Source organism: Notamacropus eugenii, chromosome 3 (assembly GCF_028372415.1).
Source record: "Notamacropus eugenii isolate mMacEug1 chromosome 3, mMacEug1.pri_v2, whole genome shotgun sequence".
In the NCBI taxonomy this organism is placed as follows: domain Eukaryota; kingdom Metazoa; phylum Chordata; class Mammalia; order Diprotodontia; family Macropodidae; genus Notamacropus; species Notamacropus eugenii.
The window spans coordinates 247,119,582-247,147,389 of record NC_092874.1 but is presented as its reverse complement, the minus strand read 5'-3'; the positions used below and the strand labels follow the sequence as shown (position 1 = coordinate 247,147,389).

The following is a 27,808-nucleotide window of genomic DNA, read 5'->3' as shown; positions in this document are numbered from 1 at the left end:
AAGTTTTGGCAAGGATAAGGTAATAGTATGCATCATTAATTGCAAACCCTAACTAAAAACCAATAGATTTTAACACCCAAGTGACTTAAATTTACTCTACTGCCTTTAGCAAAAATGGGAACAAGAGTTTTGTTTTGTTTGGTGGTAATTAACAAGCTTTCTGTCTTCACTCCTACCTGGAAAATGATATTAAAACGTTTCATAAGGTGAGTATACTTTGGCCTAGGAATAAATCAAGATCAAGCAAACATTTCTTACTAATGCTATGAAACAAAGCAATTAATTGGCAGTTTGGAAATAAAATTCCTGCAAATTCTTCCCCCTCCCCCCTCCCATTATCCCTGAAGCAGAATACGGGGAATTTAAATGGTGACTTTGCATAGCCCTCCCTCACTCAAATCCCAATTCAAGTCATATTATCTTCCTAACGTCATGGTCCTCTTCAAGAACAAGGACACACAAAAAAATGCACCATAAGGGATAATGAAAAGGAAAATCAAAAATAATAGTAATAAGTTCAGGATGACTCCAACCCCCCCCTCCCTCCCCCGGCAACCTTTCTACCACACACAAAGAATGTCAGATCCTCCAGAACCTCTGGTCAGAGACAAACCAGGAAGGTGGAAGGCACTGAGTCCAATCCCACAGCACATGTTGGAGACAGACCATGTCCTCACCTGGGCAATGCATGCCCCTGACAGGTCGAGAGGGCCAGACTAGTGTCCAGTGGAGGGGTCAGGCAGCCTGTGCGCAATCACTGCAAGAAGGCTAGACCAGTGCCCAGCACTAGGCCTAAGCAACCTGGGCATGAGCAACTACAGGGCACAGAACAGCACCTAGGTAGACCAGGCTCAAGTCACAGCTAGAGGAAGGGTCACGGCAACACCTGGGAAGCAAAGGACCTAAGGTCTTGTGAGAGGTCTGCTATGAAGACAATCAGCAACTGGTTGGAGTCTACCAACGTCACAGCAATGGATGGAGGCAATTCCCAGTTTGGGATCCTAACACGAAACAGGAGCCAAGGCCAAAGTCTAACTTAAGCCCCAAGGACATTGAGCCAAAACTCAAAAAAACTCAGAAGGCAGGACCTAGTCTTATCCATGACAAAAAGGACCACAGAAAGCCTACTCACACCATCCAAGAATATAGGAGGTAAGGTCTAACCCATGCAGAAAGCCAGAACCCAGAACGCAAACCCCAGAAAAAACTGAGCACAATGAAGAAATATTATGGGCTAGAGACAAACCCAGAAGAAAACCTCACAAGTGAAAGTAGAACCCCAAAGAATAGAAATTCCTGGCTACAAGGACTACAAGAGTACCTGTAATATACTGAACAAGATACAAAACCTAACAATTATAGGAAATTTTGGCTAAGAAGGAAAGAATGACAACAGAATTGATCTCTGAAATTAATAAGCCAAACAAAAAATGACTATAAGACAAAAAATACTAAAACAAAAATTGAGGTTGAATAAAAAACGAAGACAATAAAAGATACAGGGGCAGCTAAGTGGCATAGTGGATAGAGCACTGGACCTGAAGTCAGGAGGATCTGAGCTCAAATCTCCTTCAGACAGGCTCTGTGACCCTGGGCAAGTCACTTAACCTGTTTGCCTTATTAGTCTCAGTTATAAAAAGGGAATAATTAGTATCGACCTCAAAGGGTTACTTTAAGGATCAAATGAGGTAATATTTGTAGAAAGTGCTCAGCATAGTAGGAGGTATATACTTATTCCCTTCCCCTCCCCATCTCAGTTAAGAAACCAAGTAAAACTTAGATACAACATAAATTTTGTGGAATGATTTGCCACAACACTGAAGTAATAATTGGATCTTGATTTATTGAATAATTCAATTTTAGCTGATAACAAAGTACTGAAACAAATAACTAGCTCACATGTGCTGGCAGGTAGGCCTATCATTAATCTAAACTCTAAACTACATATGCTTTTCTGCAATTATTTTATTACATTAGGGGTTAGCACAAGACTTATGATAACACAAGACAAATTAAAAGCAAGTTAAACATTGAAAATTTTATTTCAGTGCACAGCAGAAGGAAATGAACTTTTAAAAAATCAACTATGTTTTATCTGAAAATGAAACAGCAAATAAATTAGACCCATGTTGAAATACAAGTCAGTTTAAATGTCCAAATTCATGGATATGCTTTGTTTCAGATAAGCTTCTGTTCCTTTATCTTCCTTAAGAGGTGCAGTTCTCTCCAATAACTTTGTAATTGAAATAATTGGTCCCAGAGTCCTCTGGGATATGGGAATGTCTAACATGGGTGGTGATCTGGTACACGTTTTCTGCAAAAAAAAAAAATTATGAGGTAAGTCTTTAATAAAATATCACACTTTAGTCTTTTTTGATAAATCCTAAGATTTTCTTTTCCTCCCCATGCTGCCTTTCAATAAAATAAAACTTAATATCAACTATAAGGCAATTAATGTTAAATTATGAGAAATGAAAAAGAAAAGGGCATGACTTTCATCACAAAACTTGGCCTTTAAGAAATTTTCTTTTAACTAAAACCATTATAATACTTTTCTATTTAAGAAAACTATTTTCACACCCATAACACTATTTTCTTGATGGGAAAATCAAAAAGTGTACTGAATGTAGACATCAGATGTTCAGGATTTTCTAAGTCCTTGCCCAAACAGTGTATTTAACAAAGACACTGTCCTTTGGTAATCACTTAAGAGTCAAAAGGATTCTTCGTGGCAGAAATGCTTTCCGACAGACTGATTAATGGGAGAACATAGAAAAATGGCTGTGATGGGCAGGGCCATTAATGTACTACCAATTCTCACTGCTTGGAATACCTATATCAAAGAGGTCACAGATCCACTGCTGTATTGGTCTTCTTTCGAAGAGGTAGCCTCATTTAAATATGTGAGCAATGTTAAAACAGCCTAAAGAAAATCAGCCTTAATTTCTACAAGACAGATATAGGTTATGTGGAGTAAAGGAACAGTGGTCAGTGGCAGGCACTCTGACAACAGGAGAAACAGGAATCAAAGGAAGAAACAAGAAAACAGAAGGCAGACGTGAGAAACCTCGAAGCAGAAGAGACTAGACCAGTGTGCCACTCAGCGCAGGGACTTCAGATAGCCCACTACCACTGCAAGGCCATCCATGTACTATAAGGACTAACCAACAGCCGAATACCACAAGTGTGGGCCACTGTTCAAGGTCGTAGGGATAGAAACGGGTAAGAAGATGCAAGTCCTACTATCAATGAGGTTACAGTTTGGTAGGAGACAATATGCATGCTCAGAGTAACAACAGAATCCTTATGAAAGCCCTTTCTTCACAACAAATCTGTGAGGTAGGGAGGAAGGAGTAAGTCATACTTCAAGCGTGTGTGCCAGACTGTGTTAACTTGGGAGCAAAAAATAGTCCCTGCGCTCAACAAAGTTACATTCTAAAAGGTAAAACAGAAATATACAAGACACAAGCAGAACAGACACTAAACAAGCTAGGTGGGAGACGATCCCTTTAAGGACTCCTAGGGCTCAGAAAAGAACAAGCTCACATGATCTCAGCAAAGGTGGCTGAGGAGGAGCAAACAGGGCCTAAGCTGGGCTTCTGAGAAAAGGGAGGGCCAGCAGACAGAAGCAGAGATGAGTCAGTTAAGCAGGGAATTCAAGAGAAGAGAAATGCCACAGAGATGGGAAAACAAAGCACTATGAAGTCGGACTAGGTGGGAGAGCAAAGGATGCAATAAGTCAATGCCAGAATGAGAGTCTGGACTTGTTTCTGTAAGTGATGAGGAACCACAGATGCTCAGAACAGATGTCAGTTATCCAAGCTTTATCATCTGATATTCATGCTTTAAGAAGGCATGGAAGTCCAGAATGAATCGGAATACAGAAATGGTTTACATATATTTCAGTTATCTGTGAAATTAGAGAATATTCACAACATAAAAAGGTACTACTTTCATATGGTACAAAGTGCATTTGTCTACAATGGAAAATATGAAGTATCAATTTGATGGTGGGCATAACAGACGATCTTGCACCTTCATCATCTCTAAAACTAAAATGTTAGACTAAAGGGTGTTGTCAGCTCCAAAAATCCTATAATCCTAATACTGCTCTGTCATTTAAAAATATCAGAGCAGAACATGCCCCTTTGTACCACATGCTCTCAACTAATTTGTTTCTAAATCTAGCGTATACCATTATAAATCTAGCCTACAAAAACAAAACCAAAATAATACTAGTCCATAGAAAAGACTTTTAAAAAAAAGCATGGATGCAACATAACTGTCATATCTCCCAAGAGACCAAACTCCTATACAAAACCAAACTAAAAATGTATAGTTTTCATTAGTGGAAATTAAGTCATTAGTATATTGTGCAATTAAAGTTCTGCAACTGTTCTTTGAACATATTAAATCCAGTGAGTACTGTAGGCTCATCTAATTTTTACTCACTGAACTTCTCCCCACCCCTCACCAAAATACAGATTTATACAGTAAAGGCCTCTTTGATTCAAGTCTGTCGGTTTCGCTCAATTAAAACTGCGTGACAAATGAACCCCAACTTATCCAGCAGAATCTGTTAATGCTATTTTCTCTTGGCAAGATACCCAGTTTCCTTATTACAAAAGATGAACCATGTGGAATATTTTAATTAACTTTAAAACCACCCCTCTAATCTGGGGTACATGAAGGTCTTCTCTATTTGCGAGCAAACCTTAGTAGAGCTACTGAGGCTACACGACTAGATCAGAAAACCACCAGTGTAGAGCTAGAAGACCAGAAGTCACTTTGGACATCCCGACAAGGGGAAGGGTATTTGCATGGCCATGATATAGCAACAGAGCTATGATGTACCTGTGGTTCCTCTAATTCCAAATCCAGTGTTCCTTCTCTTTATATCAAGCTGAGAATGTTTTAATCATGTAACAATTTCATTTGTTTTGATGCCACTTTTCAAGTTAAAGAACAAAAATGTGAGGATTCAATGAAATCTGAAAAGGCCTCAAGAAAAATGGACTCACTGTCATCTTCCAGTCATGACTTGCCCTCTGAACACCTAACAAATAACCTCCAGAGGAATTAATGGTGGCATATTTTTCTGGCATTTCCTTACAGTCCCTTCCTCTAATCGAACCCCTTCTTAAATCATAGGGTCTTGGACTCATTTTGTCCAACCTATCATTCTGCACATGAGCAAACAGTCCCAGAAGCAAGGATCCCTTCTCAGGGCCTTACAATCCAGTTGGGAGTAGAGTCCAACCTGGTGTCCAGTGTTGCTTCTATGTGACTTCACTATATTGGTGTAAATATGGATTATAGTATAATCAATAACTTCATTTGTACCTCTCCTTTCTCCACTAATTCATGACTCCTGAGTTTTCTCTCCCTTCAAGTCCCAAGCCATTTTAAAGAGAAAAATCTTTAAAGGCAATTTAAAACAACTTAAGTCTACTTAAATATTTCCTTAGATAAAATTTCAAATACCTCACAAGACAAGAATATTGTTTTTAAAGTGAAGAATTGATAATAAACAAGCTTTTCCAGATTTACTAATGGTTTCAAGGAACCCATTTCCATATGTGGGCAAGGAGTTCTCCAAGTCAAATCAATTACAATTGTTGAAATTAGATCTTGGGCAGAAAGCATTTAAAGTTTTTAGTCTCCAAACAATGAAATCTTGGCATGTTGCAGTCTTTTTTCTCTAATTCACAAGTTTAAAAAAATTGTTTTGGTGGCTATCAGCTTCCAGTGATTCAAAATATTCTCTCCAGGCCACATCAGATTTGTGGGTTTTTTTTAAAACACCAAATTTGTTTAATGAAGCAGCTTTCTTCAGAATTTGATACATATCTAAGAAAAACCACTTAAAATGGAAAGCAGCATGTTAAAGAATATTGGAAGGATATGTTTAAGAATTCTTTAGAACTCTTAGTTTGAAGTTAATAGGTTCTTTGAAGGCAAGGTCTATGTCTTATTCTCCCCCCACATCTGCCCTAGTACTAAGCACTGTGTCAGGCTCTTAATAAATTTATAGTGAATGAATGATGCCATTTTACTAATATTTCTAAATACTGTGCCAATAATTCACAAATTCACAGTACCTTGGTGCTGCTTTAATAATGTTATCTACACGAAGAATCACTTCTGCTGCTTCAGCCGCACTCAACAAAACTTGTCTCTTTACTTGGAAACTTTCTGTTATACCAAGTGCAGCCATATCTCCAATGGTACCTTCTTTCATATCTTAAAGAGAATAAAAAATTAGGTTACAATATTTTAGTTAATTTTTGAAAATCTTTACACTTCACACAGCAAAGAATGATAAAGTTCTCAGATTTCTTCTTAAATTTAAGACTGAACCCCTCATTATACTAAACTGGATATGATCATTACTATCGCTAAACAATAAGGTCACCGAGTCAAATTATTGACTTCTAACAAGCCCACACCACATGCCATATAATGTACAAAGTGCTAGAGACACAAAGAGAAAGGGAGACAGGCTCTATCTTCAGAAAATTCCTATTTTAATTGGGGGGAGATGATACAGCTCCAGGGCAGAACGATGGCAAAGAAAGCCAAACTGTCCTTAGGGTGATACAGCAAAGTAAATGGAAGTACACCTTCTGTGGTGCCACATGCGTGGATAAAGCCATGTCAGTTCCTGACTTTGAACCACTGGAAAGTACTAAGGACGTTGGTGGTAAAATTTATGGAACATGAAACCAAACTGACTTTTTTTGAGGGAAGGGGGAGGGGAAGGAGGGTGGTGTTATATGAAGCAATGGGGGTTAAGTGACTTGCCCAGGGTCACACAGCTATTTAGTGTCAAGTGTCTGAGGCCAGATTTGAACTCAGGTTTTCCTGATTCCAGAGCCAGTGCTCTAATCCACTGCACAACCTAGCGGCCCCGATTTAAATAAACTCACTGTCTATCCCAGATTATAAATTTCTCCAAGTATTATTTTGTTAATATTACTACAAAGCAACCACTGGACTCCTTTATAATTTAGCAGTGGCAGAAATGCTGAGACAATGCTGTTGGAGTTATCTTAGTTATCTGAAAACTCCACAAGATTAGCTTTGAGACATTCGGACTCCACTAGTTTCTGAGATGTTCTGTATTTTAGCCAACTCAGCATTGCATCAATTTTAACTTTTTTTTTTTGAAGTCACTGTCTGGATCTTTTAAATAGAAAACTATCTTTTCCCAGACTTCAAAAGCTGCGCCTACCCAGGATGAAGGGCTAGAGCACCTACAGAGACAGCTGGCAGGTCAAGTCTCCACAGGTTCACTTTGCTGGATGGATGGATGAAAAGGGCTGCATGTGGTCTGGGGGTGATAGAGGAGCACTGCTACTGCTGGGGCTTTCAGGCACAGAGTTGTAAGCTGCCTCCAGAAGAGGTGACAGTGGTAAGAGAGTAATATGAAATGTCCAATGTGATCTAAATTTGCAATGACAGTAAGATGCATCCATTTTTTGACCAAAATTATGAGAGTTCTTTTGATTATACCATCCTTCACGTACTCTAGCATTTTCTGATAACAAATTACACAAAGTCCATTCTGTTTCTAGCTCTGCTGGTCTAAAATCCTCATCAAGGACTAAGTACTAAGGAAAGCATTGTAAAACACCACTTACAAAACCAGCATCATGGAGAACTTTTCCTCTTCTTAAGTAAATATCAAGTTAATTTAAAAACAGAGTGAATCACATCTTCAATGGCTGCCTTAAATGTGTCCATCATATAACTCAATTCTATAAACTTTTATTTGAGTCTAGTCACATAAAGTTTCCAAGATAGTGGATACAGGCTCCCTGAAGCAGTTGCCCAAGGCAGGTGGCACCATCAGCAAGCTCCCATTGCTACAGGAGCCACTTGTCAGCCAGGTAATCCAGAACGATAGATAAACCCAAATTACTTCTACTCAGTTCAAGGGCATTTGGGTGTGCTTTTCCTCTCAAGATGTTATATTTCATGAATTATCAAAAGATTTATATAATCATGAAACTGACAGCAACTCTGAGATTCAGTCTCTCCTAACACAGAAATTCTCTCTGAAATATTCTTTACAAGTGGTTACCCAAACTCTTCCCATTAGTGGAGACCCAACTACAGTGGACCATAGAATCAAAAGATCTAGAACTAAAGAGATCTTAAAGGTCAGCCTTTTAGTCCAACCGTTTTCCAAATGGGGAAACGAAAGGGCAGTGAGGTTTCATAATTAGTCTAATAAGGTCACATAGGTAAACATATGGCAGAGATACTGAACTCAGGCCAGATGATTCCAAGATCTGTACACTTTTCACTTTATCAGGCAGTCTCCCTATTTCGGTACTGAACAGTTCTGGAGAAGTTCTCCCTTATACGGAATCAAAGGTGACTTTCCAAAATTCCAGTGACTTCCACCCCAGTTTCCAAGGTCTGCTCTCTTCAACAGTTTTACTCCCTTTTACATGTAACAGTCTTGTGATTATCTCAAACAAGGGTTTTCACAGAACATGTGAAATTTGGATTCAGTCAAAGGGCCAACCTTGAGGACCTAGTAGGCAGGTTCCCCAACCCTGATCTAAAACCAAATATAGTTTTCCTCTAAATCTTCTTCAAACTACACATATTCAGTTACCTCTATTGGCTTCCATATATATATATATGGCAGTTTCCAAACACTTTGCCACGTTGAATTCTCAACAAATTTTTTTATTACAATTTCCAAGTGACAAAAGTCAGTGTCATGGTTTGATCGTTTGATATGATTAAGAGATAAACTGTTTTGATTCTATATCTGTTCACATGGTGAATAAGGCTGATATTTGCAATATGGAAAAGTGATTAAGACCTAACCTCAAACAAATGACAACTCTCTAAAATATAACTTATCTGCAAAAGCACTTACTTGCCTATCCATGCAAACAATACTTTGTGCCAGACAAATATATACAAATTGTTTCAGGCATTTTACTGTCTTTATGTTTCAGGGACAAAGAACTATAGGAATCTAGGGTGTCTTTTTATAAAAATGATATAACTATTAAGAATGTTTTGTTTCTTGTTTAAATTAAATGCTGTTTTCCTGTTCTTCTGTTCAGTCATGCCAAAGATAAAGAGAATAGGTTCAAACCAGCATTGAACTGTTGAAAGTGACAGGACTGAGCCCTGAATAAATAAGACATTTGATGCTTGACATTAGAAATAGATCAGTACACAATTGCTTTGAGCCTCAATTCCTCAACTATGAATATGAAGACAATAACCTACCTGAGACTTATGATTTACTTTTTCAAAAATATGATCTGAAATACCACCAATCATAAACACTTCAAAATGCAAAGAACAGAAAAAAGCTAAAGAAACTTTGAACTATTGTGTGGTGGGTTTAAAATAGATTAAATCTGACATAATACTAATATACTTCTTTTCAGAATTTTTCTATTTTTCAAATGCATCACTTTCCCCTCTACATTATTAACAACACCCACCATTTTCCCCAAAACTGCCCCTCCCCCCAACCCTGGTCCCAATAACCAGTATAGTCAAGCAGAACCAATTCATTCATTGGTCTTGTTTGAAAATGCAAAACTCATTCTGCATCTCAAAGTCTACCGCCTCTCTCATCAAGAGATACAACGCACGCTTCACCATCAGTCTCCCAGAGGCAAGCCTGGCCAGCGCACTGATCAGAAGGAGGTCTTTCCAAGTTATTTATCTTTACATTATCGAGATCATTTTGTAAACTGTTTTCGTGGGCCTGTTCACTTCACTCTGTATCAGCTCTGACAAGCTTGGATTTCTGGTATGTCCTGTCATCATTAACAGCACAAGTGTATTACACCACATTAAAAGATCAAAATTGTCCAGCCATTCCCCAAGTGATAGACGACCCCTACTGTCCAGCAGCACCAATAAGTTTATCAACGTATCTCTATCCCACAGCTCCCCCACCCCCAACAAGTGTTCTATTCTTTTATCACTTTTGCCAATTTGACAAGTGAGGAAGGAACCTCAAAAGTTAGTTTAATTTGAAATTCTCATTATTAATGATTTAGAGCACTTTTTCATCTGATTGCTTTCAGCTTGCATTTCTTTCCTATTTAAAACAGCTGGATCCTTAACTTTAGGATCTAGCCTTAGCAACTGCTCTTTTTTGCCAACAGAGCTAAGTGCAGGGATAGGGGAAGGGTGGGAAAGATTTGGGGAGTGAGGCAAGGGCTGGTAGTCCCACTCTAAGTGTAGGATTGGAGCTACTGAGCCCTTGCAGACCGAACAGGAGCCTCCAATACTTTCATCAAGGTGGTACCACCCTCAGTGTGATGTGATGAATACATTGGGGAGGAGTTAGATGTGAGATTACTAAAGCTTCAGTAGCAGCAGATGTGTGCTTTGGTGTCCCATTAGGGAAAGGAAGAGGCACTAAAAAGGGTTCTGGTATCAATTTAGCAAACACTCATGTCATGAATTCTTTCCTGCAAGGCCAGTGTCTTGCTTTCATTAAGTGGGTTGGAGGAATTTACAATCCAGTACAGATCAGAGAGAAAGAGACCACCAATCCCAACTATTGGGCATTAGTGCACTCCCAAAAGCTTTATCTTGGCAAATAATCACCAAGGAGGATGCCCTGGATGCATGCTCTCTGCTGGGAGTGTTAAGTATATACATATGTCAGATCTTTTCCTTCCAAGAAAAGGATACTCAATAAATTATTTCATGTCATTCTCTAATCATTAGAAGATGAGACTGTCAAACTTGAGTCATGCATTTATTTGACATGCATTCTTTGGAGCAAGTTTAGAACTGATCTTCCAACAATTAAGTTACAGAAAACAAGGTAATCATTTCCCATTGATGTGTATCACATGAGATATCTCCTCTCTAGCTTTGTTAATGAGATTATTGCTTGGTTCTTCCTGTGGCATGAAATAAAACTGGGCTCCCCATCAAGAAAACCTTCTCTATAACTATCTACACCACAGAATTTTTTACAATTTTATTCTCTGTTTTGAACTTAAACATCAAAAGAGGATTTTCACATACATAATAGCAGAGCACAAGGGGTGGTTTACACACAAAACCATATTTTCTCCTTTAATATTCAGGATTGCGATTTTTGCGTTTCTTTTTTCAAAGTAATTTGTTTTCTATTTATTTAACAACATGACTAATTAACTGATCTGTACTTTCTCACTTGTGCTGATCTAAGAGTTTGGTAATATGCCATTTTCTCGTAGTGACTGCTTTGACTGTATTCCAAAAATCTTAACCCAGCCCAAGGGAGCAGAAAGAGCAATCAATTTGGTTTCCTTCAAATCAAAGCTGGTGTTCTTCTTTAATCCTGCAATACTGCCCCCTTCATTCTGCACCAGCTTGGAAGAACTGGCAGAAACCAAGAGCTAAAGCCCCTTTGTCCTGCAACAATTAATCTATCATCCACTCCTATCCCTAAGGCTTGCAAATTCCCATCACTTTTACTCTCCCCTCCATCCCTGTATTAATTACCAGCTACACAGGAGTAAACTGTCCCCCAATTTTCTTGTTGTCCCATCCCCCTTCTCTCTTCCTCAACCTAATCCCACATTTAGCCTTTATTTAAAAGTATGAAGTCTTTCTCCAAATGATTTTATAGTTATTACTGCATTCTTATCAATAAAGGATGTGTCTACTACTACTTCTACTCTTCTGCATTTGCTTTGAGGTTTTTATGCCTTAGCAGCACACTGGTTCATTTCTGTAAAGGAGCCATAAACAAAGGTAAGAAATATGTATAGTTTAACATGTATACGCCTTTCAACTGCTGTTTAGTACTCACCAGTGGCCTATCATTATTTAACTTTTAAAAAATTATCTTTGAGTCCTTAAATTTTTTCTTCTTCTATCTTGTGAAATTTGTCTAGTTCTAAAGTGAGTACACTAAATTATAACAGTCTTGTCTTCCATTTCCTCCTGTTATTTAACTCATCTGTCATGTACTTAGACAAAATGGCATGTTTTGATTTCATTTTCAAAATCTCATTTCATTTTTTCCCCTGACTTGTCCAGTTCCCTCTAGAATGTAGAAGCTGCTCTATGTATCTACCACAATTTATCTGGCTTCTGCCTCTCTCTGCCAATGACCCAATGCAGGTCAGCTGATGTAAGAAGCACCTTATAGATTTCTCTCTGCACGAGTACCAACCAGGAGGTAGTTCCAATCCCTGCTACATCCCAGAAATACCCTGAGTAGGTTTCAAGTATTTTGCTTGTCTCGGGCTTTGAGGTCCCCTAGTGCAAGATGCCCAGGGACTTAATTGCTTTCCACAGATAAGTCACCTGGGACAAACAAGTGAGGGACCTGGACCTGTTTTCTTCTTTTGTGGCTCCAAGGGGAGAGCTGGTTTCAGGACTTGGAGGGCCCTGAGGTATAGACAAGACCTATTCTGGAGTCCTTGTACTTTTTTTCCTGAAGCTATGCTTGTATTTAATTTGAAATCACTCTCTTCATCTGGGTTTACCTTTAGGAGTTCTCTTAACCCATAGTAATTAGTAATGTTGGATTAATCCCAAATCTCTCTTCCTTCTCTTAGCCAAATTCCTAGAAAAAACCATTTACATTCACTGCCTCCATACCCTCTCTTCTTCCTCCACAACCCCTTTCATGTTAGATGAACCTTTCATGTAACCACCTCTCCTAAAAATCTATTTAACTTTTCTCTGGACTCCAATCAAACCTAAATTAATGATAGTTGGTTACAACACTATAAAATTATGCAAGGATGATTTCTGAGAAAAGAATATATAATCAGAGTTCTTCATAGAATCTTAAGTACAATATCTAACCCCATAAGTAAACTGAATGACTGCACAAGTTCAAATTAATGAATTTATTAACTTATACCAAAAATTACATCTAATTAATGAGCAGCTAAACTTAATAAAATGCAGAGAAGACTTTTAAAGTCACTAACAATAAACCCAACTCTAAAATTTAGTAAGAAACTTACTTCACCACCTCAATTTAATAAATCTAATGAGATGGGGATAACAGTCTCCTGAACATTTTTTTCAGGGTTATTATGAGACCCCACCAGAACAGGTTATTTATAAAGTATCCCTGGCACTTAAAGAACTGTATAAATCGTAGATTTCATTTAACCACCCCAGTACAAAAGTCCAAGAGTCCATTCAACCAAGTAAATATTGGTTTCTTACCAAGTCCGTATGTTTTTCGGCCTTCACTGTGGGCAGCACGGAGCTGAGCCACCAAATCTGCACTGTCATAACCAGCATTGTCAGCTATAATCGTTGGCAGCTATACAGAGAAATGAGCAAAAAGTGAACACTTGCTTCACTATAAGAAAGTCTATTTGTCTTAATGAATTAACATACCTTCCTATAACCAGTAAGTTAAGAGCTTAGAAACACAAAATCCCTTCTCTCCCTAAACAGGACAGTCTTCCTTCTTAGTTATTACATGTCTTGTAATATTGATGAAAACACTGGCTACAATTTAAAAAACAACAAGAAAACACAATGCTACTCCCATAATACATGACTTACCATTCTCAAAGCTTTAGCAAAAGACTCCATTGCAACAGCTTCTTTGCCTGGCGTTCTGATGGCAAGTTCTGTAACAGCGTGGGCCATCAGCATCTCAGAACAACCTAAAAATTAGAGAAAAATTCCTACTATTCTTTTCTTTAAATACAGGGCCAATAAGTAATGAGTTTATCAGATGAAACCATCATTTAAAATATTTTGTAAAATAGTGTTGAAAAAAGTCAACAGAAATACATCTCCAACAAGATATACTTAAAAAAAAAAATGACATGCACAAATCTAATTGTTACAATTCTGAAGAAAACAACATAAAATACTTGGAAATAATATACACTACTTACCACCACCATAAACAGTTCTAGAATCTTTCACAGTCTGAGCAAGAACACAAAGAGCATCATGCAAAGATCTTTCTGCTTCATCCAGAATCTGCTGTGTGGCACCACGCAGTACAATGGTACAAGCCTCACCTAAGAATAAAAACAAAAGAATCAAATACTCTTTAAAAAAAAATTATTTTCCAAATGACATGTAAAAACAACTTTTAACACTGAGTTCCAAATTCTACGCCTCCTCTCACCCCTACCTAAGCCAATACAGGTCATACACGGGCAATTATGTGAAACATGGAAAACTCAAAACGAGACAAAGAAAGAAAAGAGAAGCTGGAGAGAGAGAAAGAGGGAAGGAAGAAGGAATGAAGGGAAAAACCCAATGCTTCAGCCTGTATTCAGATGCCACCAGTTCTTTCTTGGGAGACAGATAACATTTTTTCATTTTCAGTCCTTTAGAAGTATCTTGGGTTATTATATTGCTAGGAATAGTTAAGTCATTCACAGTTGTTCATCATGGTGTAACATTGTTGCCGACTGTGTACACTGTTTACCTAGTTCTGCTCATTTCACTCTGCATTAATTCATGTAAGTCTTTCCATGTTTTTCTGAAACCATACTACTTGTCATTTCTTACAGTACAAGAGTAATCCATTACAATCATATACTACAACTTGTTGAGTCATTCCCCAATTGATGGGCATTCTCTCAATTTCCAATTCTTTGCCACCACAAGGAAAGCTGCTATATTTTTGTATATATGGGTCTTAATCCCTTTCTTTTTTTACGATCTCTTTGGGATATAGACCTAGTAGCAATACTGCAGTTTTACAACAATTTCGGCATAGTTCAAAATTGCTCCCCAGAATGGTTAGACCAGATCACAACTCTGGTCAACAATGTATTGGTTGTCCCAGTTTTCTCACCCACCCTCAAATTTGTCCTTTTCCTTTTCTATCATTATTAGCCAATCTGATATGTATGAAACGTTACACCAGAGTTGGCTTAATGTGAATGTCTCTAATCAATAGTATTTGAGAATATTTTTTCATGTGATTTGTGAAAACTGCCTGTTATTATCAGTGGACCATTTAACAATTGGAGAACGACTTGTCTTCTAATAAATTTGACTCAGTTCTCTATATATTTGAGAAATGAGGCCTTTCTCAGAGATATTTGCTGGAAATTTTCCCCCCAGTTTTCTAATTTTCTTCTAATTTTGGTTGCATTAGTTCTGTTTGTGCAAAAACTTTTAAATTTTATATAATCAAAATATAAATAAAATTATATTTTATGTAATCAAAATTATCCATGTAATGCTCGCTTGCTCTCTCGTTTGGTTCTAAATTCTTCTCTTCTCCATAGAACTGACAGGTAAATTATTCCATGCTGTATTATCCTTTTAGTCAACCCCATTTTGACATTATGTTGGTATATGGTGTAAGATGTAGGTCTATACCTAGTTTCTGCCATACTGTTTTCTGGTTTTTCTAGCAGTGTTTGTCAAATAGTGAGTTTCTGTCCCCAAATTCTGGATCTTTGGGTTTATCAAACATTCTATTACTATGGTCATTTACTACCATGTACCATGTACCTAAACCATTGTACTGATCCACCGCTCCAATTTCTTAGCTGGTACTAGACTGTTTTGATGTTCATAGCAATAATCACCATTATAATACAATGTGAAATTTGGTACAGCTATGCCACCTTCCTTCGTTTTTTTTGTTGATTTCCCTGTTATTCTTAACCTTTTGTTCTTTCAGATGAATTTTGCTCTTATTTTTTCTAGCTCTATAAAGATATTTTTGGGTAGTTTGATTGTATGACATTGAATAAGTAGTACCAAAGTCAAATAGAGACTGATCCAGTAAACCTGGGGGCCACTTGGAAAGCCACATATTAATATTACTTATATTCCATTGCATTTTTATTTATTTTGTTAAACATTTCCCAATTACATTTTAAACTGGTTCTACTCTACTCAGAAGTGTGGCAGGTTGCAATGTGACCTACCGGCAATGTGTCTGACACCTTTGGTCTTAATTGTAAGTCTGCTGGGTTTTTTTTTTGAGATTGAGCTCAAACAGACAATTAAGAATTTCCCCATCTGATTTATACCAAAAATTACATCTAATTAATGAACAGCTAAACTTAATAAAATGCAAAGACTTTTAAAGTCACTAACAATAAACCCAACTCTAAAATATAGTAAGAAACTTACTTCACCACCTCAAGCATTGCCACCTCTAAGATCTTTCTTCTTTTATTTCCTTTCACATCTACTTAAACTTTGGATCAAAAGTCCCATCTGAAAGTTACCCTTAACCCACAAGATTTTAGACTAACCCAGTCCAAAGCATACATCTTCACAGCTGTTCATCCAGAAACAAGTTTTTCAATCTCTCATAGCTAAGTTTGAGGCAAAAACTAAGATTAAACAAAGCCCCTGGGTTCCTTCTCCCTGATTTCCACATGGAAAAAAAAGCTGCTTCCCAAAGAGGAAAGTGCTAATGTTCTACTCTATTTTATGGAAGAAAAGTTCTCATTCATTCCCTTTTTCATTCTTATCTCAAACTTAGCACTCAAAGTTTAAAATATCCCTACCCCTTTTGGCAGCACAGAAAATAGAACTAGTGCTGTAGCAGACTGAACACTGGGCCTGAAGTAAAAGCAGAGCATCACTCCTGGACTCAGAACTGGGATGATCTGAGTTCAAATCCTATCTGTGTGATAGGATTGAAACTGGGCTTCAGTTTCCTCCTTTGTAAAACGGGAATAACAGAACATTTCTCATAGGATTTCTGTGAGAATCAAACTAGCAAATATGTAAAGCTCCTTGTAAACCTAAAAATCCTATATGAATGTTAGCTATTACGACTATAAACAGTGTTTAAGAAATAGTATTATCAACAGCAAAACTTGTTTATCCAGCTTGCAGGAAAAAATATAAGAGATGACTTATTAATTATATAACTGAACGACAATTTCTAATAAGCTAATCAGAGCAATGATCTTTGCATTGTCGTGCAGACAGCCCACGTAAGGTACTCTCCAAAGACAAACACTTAGTAAAATGGAACATTTCAATCATTGGTTCTTCTGATAGACAAGTAATTAAAACAGATATGGTTTTATTAATGGAAATGAAACATTAACAGCTGCCTTGCTAACTGCACTCCAAGGACAGTGAAGGCTTTTCTATCTGGCCCAACAGGTGCAAACTCCTATATATTGCCTTAATCTATGTTGAGAACAGAGATTATCTCTGCTTTTCTATTTGTATCCCCAACATTTACTATAGTGCTTTATACAATAACCAGTTATTTTTTAAATCATTCATCCCCAACACATATTTAGTGATGTCTAAAATCAGTGAATATCTAGAAAGTCAGGAGTAAATGCAGATTTCTTAAAACTAGAAGATGTACAATAGCAAAAATGGACATTTATAATAAAAAATCTTCCCTCTGAACATATTCAAGTGTGAGAAATCAAGTTATTTAAACTCTCTGGGCTTCAGTATCCTTTCTTTAAGCCATCTTTAAGATGAAGGGAATCATACTAAATTGTTTCTAAAGTTTCTTTCAGCTCCAACACTGTTTCAGTTTATGGTGAACTATATATAACTAGCATGGTAACAGAATGGAGGAAGGAGAAAGGGAAAAGGAGTTAAGAGTCCAAGAGAGGATTCACTTTCACTAGGGGAAACTTACTGCTAAATTAAGCTATTCTATACTTCAAAAACCTAAGGGCAAATTGTAAGTACAGTTTCGATGCAATATTCATTCATATCTTTGCCAAAATCCCAAGATACTTCAGCACAGTTACAACTAACCAAAAAATGATGTGGGGGGGGTTCAAAAAAAAAATAATGTCAGAGGTATCTTTGTAGGACCTCAGCTACCAAATAGCCTCTTTGCTCAGGGGCCCTCGAAAGAATCCAATAGTAAAAATCTTCAATTATGCCAGGACCTACAAAATGGGAGAATGATATCAAGATGGGCAAGCTGAAAACTAAAGGAAACTGACCATCAGCGTAACTCACTGTGGTAAATGGGACAACCAGTAAGTCTTAGTTCTAGTTCTAGGCTAGTTCTTTCTCTCTATCTTTGCAGAGCAGCGACTGTCCCCAATATACCAAAAATAGACACTTTTTTCTTTCAAACCATAACAGAAGATATGTGAGGTCCTGAAAAAGTTCGAGACCTTTTTGAAGTACATACTATTTATGCTACTGGCAATAAGGTACAAAAAAAGAACATAAATTTTTAAATCAAGAGGAGCTGATTAAATTTTTGACTGTGGCACTATTGCTCCAATTTCCTTATTTCTATAAAGGAGCTGGAGAGAGATTGGACTATTTGTTCTCTCTTCTAGTACTAAATTCTAGAACACATCCTAAAGCAATTTGTTATAAGCATACTGTTTATTGCATACAATATTCAAAGGATCCATGACTTCATCAGGGAAGGTACTTTCTCTTTGAAACAGAATACAGTCCTTCATCTTAGGCTTTTAAATTGCATTGACTGAAAAAATTTATCACCTTGTGACCAACCTGAAGATGATGAGACTCAAGAAGACCTGAACTCAACTAACTGTGTGACTACAGACAAATCTCAAATGACTTCCTTTTCTGTAAAACAATACAGTTCTTACTTCACATAAATTCGCATTATACAAATTTGATGCTCTAGGCATAGGCTTCAGCTTCACAGTGCCCTGGGCCTTGAAGCTGCTCTGAGTTACGGAATAAGACAACACCATGTGGAGCCCCTTAAGGAGATGGGGAGGTCTGGATCTGCGGAAAGGTCCACTGACATGAAGTGAGAACTGGTTGTACCTGTATATTGACCCTACAGAGTTTTGGTGAGGGCAAAAATGAGAGAATGTACATAAAATGCTTTACAAACCTTAAAGCACATAAAATGTCACTTATTTAACAAATAATGAAGTTCATGTGTTCCTAAATGATCAAGAAAATATTTTCCATTATATTCTTTATACAGGAAAGTGGTTTTTATATGTTTTAAAAACATAGATTCTTAACGTAAGGTCAACGAATTTTTATGTTCTAATAGTTTTAGTCCAACACAATTAGTTTCCTTTGTAATCTTGTGTCTTTTATGCATTTAAAAACATGATTCTGAGGAGTCCACAGGTTTCACTACACTACCAAAGAAGTCCAGGACACAAAAAAGGTTAAAACTCTTGGTTATGAAAGATAATCAAAAAAGGTTAACCATCAATTAATTTCAGCTGCCTGGAAAACTAAAAAAAAATTAGGTAATTACCCCAAGTAATTGTATGCACAAAGGGCTTTAAAACTGCCTTACACTTTAACACAAAGCATATGTAACCACAACACCTTAACTTCTATAAGATCCTCTGATTACACTCTTAGAACATATACATTACCCAGTGCTACTCCCGAAAAGTGGATGAGCTTGTCTTCTCCAATCATAACCTCTTCAATAAGTTTGCAGCTTCCCAGCTTCACCAGTTCTGGGTGATCAAAAGTGGAGGCGATCTCACCACCTATAAATGTAAATGTGCACTGATTCAATGCATGGCAGGTCGAGCCCTCCCAAATGTGACCCATCACAACAAGAAGTGTCATCAGTGATCCCAGCAGCCCCTCAGTCCTCCTCCTTTCCTGGCCGTTGGGAAACCTTGGACACTGTTCTTTATCCTTCCTCCACACCCCATTCTGCCCAGGCTTTCCCGACCCTGCTCATACTTCTATTTCCTCTCCACTAGAAACTCCTGACAGCCTGTCCCAGGACCTGCTCTCTACCATTTCACCAGTCCCCTGAGATTGAAGCATCACCTGAAAGCAGGATGCCCAGGTCTGCATGGCCAGCCCCAGCCTCTTTATCCTGAACTCCATTTCCACATCACCAACTACCTACTGGACATTTACAAGTGGTCTTCCCAGAGGCATCCCAAGCTTGACATGTCTAAAACAGAACTCACTATCTTTCCTGCCAAGCCTACTCATCTTCCTTACATCCTTATTTCCTTCAAAAACAATAAAATCATCCTTTTAAAGTCACTCAAAGCTGGTAAACCAACCTCAGTGTCATCTTCAACCTCTCACTCTCCATCTCCCAAATCTAATCAGCTGCCAAGTCTTGTCAATTCTACCCCCGCATCTCTCTGATCACCCCCTTCCCAATCCTCTTATGCTTAACAAGGTCAGGCCTCTCACCAGGACTCTGTAGCAACTTCTTTATTGGCCCTCCTAATGGGAAGCAACTGATGGCAAAGTGGTTAGAAGTAATGCTCCTAGAGTCGAAAGAGTTGAGTTCAAATCCAACCTCAGACACTTATTAGCTGGGTGACCCTGGGCAAGTCACTTAATCTGACTCAGCTTTCTCATCTGTAAAATGGGGATAATAATAGCACCAACCTGTTGGTGCTACTGAGGTGCTGAGTAGTGCTGAGAGGATCAAATGAAATAACATTTCTAAAAAGTTCTTAAACACAGTTATCTAACATAATAGGCATGATACATAAGCTTATTCCCTTCCCCACCTAATCTTTCCCTTTCCAATAAACCCTTCTCATACATCTTAAATCAATAGTTCTCAAACTTCAGTGCAGAGACCCCTGGGTGTTTCCAAAACCCTTTCAAGAAGGTCCAGGAAGTCAAAACTATTTTCACAAAATATTTAGATGTTTCAAATTTAACTTAATTATCAATAAATAAAACCCACCAAAGCTGGGGGGCCTCAATAATTTTAAGAGTAAAAAGGGGTCCTACAACTAAAAATTTGAGAATCATTAGGCTCAGTGGTATCTCTAAAAATACAGATGTAGTAAGCATGTCACTCTACTAACTCAAAAACTTCCAGCGGTTCTCAATAGTGAGCCTAGCTAGGATTTTTATCCTAGATCGAAGTATTTGTTAATAAGCTCCTCTTACATTCAAGACACTGACAACCTTTCACAACCTGGCACCAATCTTTTCTTTGATGGTTATTCCATATTACCCCCCTCTTCACATACTTCACAATGCAATCAAACTGGCTACCTACTGTTCCTCACACCCAGCCTTCTGTCTCTTCTCAACCCTTGGGCGTGGACAAACCCTCTTCCTTTCCCAACATGCTCCTTGTAGAATGCATAGCCTCCTTCAAAAGTCAGCTTACGGGAACCTCTCACATTTGGCCTCTGCTAACCCTAGCTACTACGTACCTCCAAAACAAAACTATTTCCAGTTTTTCTTTGTATTTTATGCTTCTTCACATGCAGATATCATCTCCTTTGACACAATATAAGTTCCTTAAGGCCAATGATGATTTTAGTCTTTGTAAATTCAACATCTGGCACAGTGCTAGATATATAGTATGACTATTAATAAGGGCTTACTGATTGTTTATTTATTTCCCCTGAATCCAATACTGATACTAGACTTTTTAGAACAAGTAAATTTAATGCATTTGGAATTTAATATAATCACCTATTTATACATAGGTGATTCCTTGCTTCCTTCTAATTCAATAAACATGAAATGTCTATTGTACCTGACTGTGCCAAGAACTGAGTATGTACAATAATCAAAAATGAACACTTCCTGTTCTCTAGGACCTTACATTCTCCTTGGGTAATACATGTATACATGTAAGTAAATACAACATAATTCAAGGACACAGAATGCATTAAATGAGGCCTTCCAAAGAAGTGAAGACATCTGAACTTAGACCTGAAAGAAATTGGGCATTCTAAATGGTAAGAAACTGGGGAAATGGGGTGGGGAGATACATGCAGGCAGAATTCACCCAGAGAATTAAAAACAAATTTAAAAAACATAAAAAACATAAAAGTGAACCGTCCCTTAAAAGATTATAATAGAGTCCAAATATACATACAAATGTCTTTGTTTTCCATATCTGTACTGCTGATGCTACCACAGACAACTGAGAAATGACGTTTAAATCTTAATCCATACCTCTACTTTCAGGAATTTTCAAGCATGTATTCAGAAATAAATATTTGTTGAATGATTAAAACAAAACATGAATAAAGTTCAATGTCTTTTCCTTACCTGTAACAAGGGCTAGGCGTTCCACACCTGCAAAGTCTGCATGTTCGATTGCCATGACACCAGCAGCACCAAATAACTGTTCAGGGTAATTATAAATCAGCTGCCTACAAACAAAAGAAAATCATGCTTAAAAAAAAAAACAAACTCCTTACATTTACACAAGCATCGAATCACAATTATATAAAATGTACCCATACCAGAACCAAAACAAACTATACTTATAATGAATATGTACTTTTTCACAAGTCACCAAATATTTGACCTACAACTAAATGTGGGTTTCTCAAAGACATTGAATGACACTTTACTTTCTTCCTAAGACACACTGCTTACCTTAGGCGATAAAATACAAAATCCTCCAATATCAATTCTTTGTTGAAAGACGCCCTTCATTTTTTATATTCTTCCTCTACATATTCTCATTTTCCCGTGTAATTTCAAGTATGAACTAGAGCTGTAACCATACTCTTAATTCAATTATCACCATTTAACACATTTAAAGTTTTCCTCCTAAGCCTTCAATTTCCATCAATAAGGAACCTTCAACGCATGAAATCACGGCAATACGCTGGTAACACGAGGGCTGTATCCTAACTGCCTGTTTGCCTGACTTAGGGTGTAACGTTCAGTTATTCCTTCCAGAGCACAACTTTCCCCACTGAGGTTTTTCTCTCTATACACATGAAGGCCGGCAGAAGACAGTAAAAGTTTAGAAACTCAGAAATGCATAAAATGTATGTAAAGTAGTCCACATCAACATGTTTTTTCTTAATACTATAAATACACCCAAATTTTACAATAAGGTATTGTCAACACCTCGTAAAAGAAAAAAATTGTATTTCTTCTCTGGTATGATGGGAGGGCCCCGAATCTTTTTTTGCAAATTTTCCAGATCACAGGGTGTTCCTACACCCCTAGTCCCCACAATGTGGAAGGGATGACTGTAGAGATTATGAAGTTGGTGAAATAACGACTGGTCCTTCAAATCAAATACAAACCTGTTGATAAAGCAATTTATTCCATGCTTCAAAATGCGGTCAACTTTCTCCTTCATTTTTTCTTTTTCAGCCTGTTCTATTTCTGCAACCTTTGCTGTAGAGTCAACTCTTACTCGGGAACCAAATATCTAAGTAAAAAGGAAACAAAGTTACTTGGATTATAAATTTCAAAGCATTATAAATGACAACTTTTATAAATGTAAATCACATACTTTTATTTTGTCTGTGTCCATCCCAGTATTTGCAATAAGAATTTTTGCATTTTCAATTCGCTTTGGTTGGTTTACTCCAATTTTCTTATCCAACAAAAAACCTAAATTGAAAAAAGCAAAAGGTGGTTGGTTTGACTTCATGATGACTCTTGGATTCTACAGCTCTGATTACCTGTTCTTTAAAGTGAATCACAGTCCCACCATTTCAGAAATCTGTTTGAGAATAAATGCACTCCTTTTTGTGTATACCAAGCTAATACTGAGCGTAGTACCAGCTGAGAAGGGGCACAAATGACTGGCTTAGCGCTTCATTAAGTGTCATAATGCCACTTTAAATAGGATTCAGTACCCAACTTTAAGCTATTAAATGAGTACTACAGGTTTCACAGAGAAATATATCTCAACTCTGGAAAAAAAAAAAAAGGTTACTATATTCTTAACCTGACAAATTGCAAGGCAAATTACAATTCTTTTCAAAGGTTTATTATATCCACAGAAATCATGGAACATTAAGTAATCAGCATCTAACCCAAGACTTTCTTTATAATATGACAAACACAGAATACCTTCATCTAAATAGGAATCTGCCAGACTTCCTCCCAGTTTCTTGATGATGTGTATAGCTTCAAGATTACCAGATCCTTTCAGTCTAAGAACAGCTTCTACAGCTAACTTAGTAAAGTGGTCTTTGTGATGAGTTAGGAGCTTTGAGGACAATGTGGTTCCAGCAATGTTTATTAAATCTTCACGGAATGCAACTTCATCATAACTAAATGAAAAAAAAGCATAAATGAAAACCACCTGTCATTTTCCAAGGAATATTTTTCAAAACTCATTTTGCTTTTCATATAGTACGTATCCCCCCACTTAATTACCAAAAGGATTATTTATGCTTCATATCATTAAATGCTGATTTAAAGAAAACATTTTAAAGTACGAACCCATGATCAACTGTAGATAACAACAAAGCCTCTCTTGCTGCTTTTGTAGCTTCTCTCCAACCAGCAATAATGGTTTGAGGATGAATTTTTTTTGCAACCAAAGTCTCTGCTTCCTTAATAAATTAAAAAAAAAAAAGCTTAATAATAACCTCAGTTACTCTGGCAAAGTTTTTTTCCCTTTTCCTTAGGTGAAGAGAACATTCAATTTTGGTTAGCTTCTCATATTAAAATAACACAGCAGCCAAAACGTTAAATTTAAAAGTATTGTTTGTATTTTCCTCCTTGGATCTATGGTTTCATTGGTCTAGGGGAGCTTCCAAAGTGTAAACTCTCTTGTCAAAGCAGATACTGCAATTCAGTCTTATAGATCAGGTTAAGTGATTTTTCCATAGAGCCATGTGTCATAGGCAGAACTTGAATCCAGGCAGGTCATCTTGGCAGGCTCTCTATTCACTACATTAAGCTGCAATCATATATCCACTTACAGCACAACAGAAATTACTAAGACTGGACTTTCTTACCCTTAACAACTCAGCTGCTAACACAGTTACAGAGGTAGTACCATCACCAACTTCATCATCTTGAACCCTTGACATATCTGAAAAAAAAAAAATTAACTCATTTACCTCACTTGAAAATTCTTAATTTATCTGTATTTTTTTTTTAAAAAAGAATGTTTTGGATGTGCCTCCTAAATCTGACCCACTGCCTAAGTCCTTCACATCTTGCAACCGACCTTGCATTTATTACTAAAATGCAATAAGCAATTTTTACCATCAACACCTATAAACTATCCCTAAGATGTAGAGAACTGTGCACAAAATAACTCACATTTGCCACCCCCGAGAAGCTTAAATTCTAGACCTTATCTTACGGATCTATATTAAATCTAACTAACATTTATAAAACATTTTATGTCCAGGGAAGTAGCTACTAAGGTACTAGAGACACAAAGATGAAAAAAACCTTAGTCTCTGACCGCAGAACTTACATTACAGTCCACTGGAAAAGTACCATACATATAAAAGGTAATATGAAGATGCTATGAAATAATACAAAGTAGTTTTGAGAACACTACTAAGAACAATAGGTGAGACTGAGAAATGAATGCTTCAAGTAGGAAGTAGCACAGGCACTGTTCTTTAAAGGAAACTTCAGAGATTACAGAAAGTGAAGAACTGCATCCCAGACTCTGAAGAGAGGCACTTAAGGGATGGAACTTACGTCTGCCAACAAACCAACCTTACTAGAGTGTAGACTACACAAAGAAGAGTACATGCAACATGAAAAGACTGATGCAAATCAGACTGTAACAGAGGCTTAAATGCCAGGCTGAGCTTTCTGCATCTTATCCTAGAAAGAGGATGATGGGGAACAGAAGATCTCCATGCAAACTGTCTTGCCTGTTACTCATTAGCATTAAACTGTTATACTGACGGATACTGCCCTCTCTCAAAATACCTCATATTTGTTTATTATATACTTACTACGTGCTTGTCTCCTGTTAGAACATAAATTACTTGAGAAAAGATCATTTCAATCTTTTGTTTGTATGCCCACCATCTTGCATGTTGTAGGTGGTAAACAAAATCTTGTTGATAAATGCTCAAAAAAAGAGAGAAGACATTTCATAGGAGTCATAGTCAAAATATTGTCCAAAGTTTTCTCCAGACTCACCAACTAAAACTTTGGCTGCTGGGTTGTCCACACCAATAGATTTTAAAATGGTTGCACCATCATTGGTGACCATAAGTGAAGCATCTCTTCCACTGCTTAGAAGAATTTTGTCCTGGAGGGAACAGATTTCGTTTATAGCTCACCCAAACGAACAAACCCATGTCCTTTACTTTCAAACATGAAGGCAAAAATACTTTTTAGATAATAATAATAAAATAGATAATATTTAGATAATAAAAAGTCTTTTCAACAGTGTTTTAATAGTATATAACTTTTTATGAACACACTCTTGCGTCACAAAACCCACCACCTATTCAATTTAAACTACCATTGTCCTTCTGCTATTTTTCTTACCATGCCCTTGGGTCCTAAAGTGCTCTTCACCAAGTCTCCAATGGCGATGGCACCGATAAAAGACGACTACGATTTAGAAGAGAAACCACAGATTAGCAGGAATAACCAGCGATCCTGCAGAAGACAGGACGGCACGAGGGGGGCGGCAGAGACTCACCAAGCGGGCTGTTTCCGCCCTTTCTTCATCGGCGCCGGCCTTGAAGATGTTCACAGGAGCAAGCGAGAGGGATGCCTGCGAACAGAAGCCGGCACCGGGCGCCGTGAGACTTTGTAGATAGGCACGGGGAAATGCAGAATGTATGATTACGCAAAGGGTGAAACGTTTTATATGAGGAATAGTTAGATGCACATGGAGAAAATGGGCATACATGTGTTTACGTATATTTCTGTCGGCTGAAAACACGAACTTTGACATGTTTTCCCGCACACAGACCCACGTTTATTAAGCAAACGCGCAGCAGCGGCCCGCCACCTTCATCAGGGGCCGCCGCTCATTACAGAATCAGGCTTTTTACGCTGCGAAGCTTTAAGATGTCGCCAGCGGGAGAGGAGAGCGGGGCGGCTGCGGGTCCTCCCCGGCGAGGCGGGGGGGGGGGGGGGGGGGGGGGGCACCTAGCTCGAAGGCCGGCTCGTACAGCGCCGTCCACCAGGTTTTCCCGGGAGGAGAGAGAAGCATAAGAAGTGAAACAGCGCCGGGTACGACGCGAAGCGCCCCACAGACGTGGGGCCCGCAGCGCGGCCCGGGGGGAGGCCCGGAGAGAGGCGCCCCGCTCCGCAGGCCCCGCCTCCCGCACACACGCCGCGCTAGAAATTTCTTTCCCCCAGGCCCGGCCCAGCCGCGCAGCCCGGCCAGTGGGGGAGGGAGCGCCGGGCCGCCCCCTCGGGCCAAGAAGCCGCCGCCCCGCGCCCCACAGCGCGGACCCGTTCGGCGAGCAAGGCCCGAGGCGGCCGGGCCGCGCCTGGAGCGGGCCCCGAGATAGGCCACACGGCCCGCCCCGGCCCGGCGGCCATGTGCGGGGAGGCTCCGGGCCCGCGTGGGTCGCAGAAAGAGAGGGAGGCGATGGGGGCGGGGGCCGCGCGGGAGTCCAGGCCTTCCCCGAGAGGGGGTGGCGGAGCCAAGTCGGGGCCTCACCATGATTCCGAAATCGCGGCGACCACTTCTCAGACCCGCTCACAGTCCGCCCGTGTCAGGTCTCTGGGACAGGAGGACGAGACGGACGTGACGTGCCGGAAGCCGCCGGAAAAGGAGCGGCAGCTTGCGCGCGCGGCTCCCCTCCGTGCCGGCTACGGCCATTAATAAGGCCTTGCCCCTCGACCAACCCACGCAGAGAAGAGAGGGGAGGAAAGGCGGGGCTAAGGGCGACATCTTTAAGTGAGGCATTATGGGATTTGGAGTCTGACGGCCGGGGGACAAAGGGAAACCTTGCTTGGCAATTGCTATAGCAGCAGGGTTGGGGCGGAGAAGGGCGCTCATTGGTAGATCTCTCCCGAGAGGCTCCGCCCACCGCCCGCCTGTCCAGCCTTCTGCGCACGGGCTGAAGAAAAGAAAAAAAGTTACTGTAACGTTTGGGCACAAAATCCCGCACTGTCAGTGAACCACCACCCCGACCACTCCCTGAAACAAAAACTGCTGGTTAACAGATTTGCTTTATTTGCACTTTTCCTAGCGATGATCTGGGGTACAAATGCCATAGGATTTTTCCGCAGG

General features: G+C 38.8%; 1 protein-coding gene across 1 annotated transcript; it reads right to left on the bottom strand.

The window, feature by feature from the left end:
- Positions 1-1,823: 1,823 nt before the first annotated feature.
- Positions 1,824-27,487, bottom strand: CCT2 (chaperonin containing TCP1 subunit 2). Its single transcript, XM_072655356.1, has 16 exons — positions 27,233-27,487; positions 26,258-26,332; positions 26,101-26,166; positions 25,747-25,858; positions 24,591-24,667; positions 24,070-24,182; positions 23,695-23,897; positions 23,129-23,229; positions 22,917-23,044; positions 21,919-22,022; positions 19,287-19,406; positions 13,875-14,003; positions 13,534-13,637; positions 13,186-13,285; positions 6,102-6,243; positions 1,824-2,314 (listed from the first exon to the last, which is right to left on the bottom strand). The coding sequence occupies exons 1-16, from the start codon at positions 27,233-27,235 to the stop codon at positions 2,284-2,286; spliced, it is 1,608 nt and encodes a 535-aa protein (XP_072511457.1). The 5' UTR covers positions 27,236-27,487; the 3' UTR covers positions 1,824-2,283.
- Between the last annotated feature and the right edge of the window lie 321 nt (positions 27,488-27,808).

What these genes read in the sequence shown, in the direction of transcription:
- CCT2 (XM_072655356.1), bottom strand. An exon ending in ATAAATTGCTTTATCAACAG is followed by an intron (nt 22,023 to 22,916) that starts GTTTGTATTTGA and finishes TTTTGTTTGTAG; the next exon opens with GCAGCTGATTTATAATTACC. An exon ending in ATTATTAAAGCAGCACCAAG is followed by an intron (nt 2,315 to 6,101) that starts GTACTGTGAATT and finishes TTTTTTTTGCAG; the next exon opens with AAAACGTGTACCAGATCACC.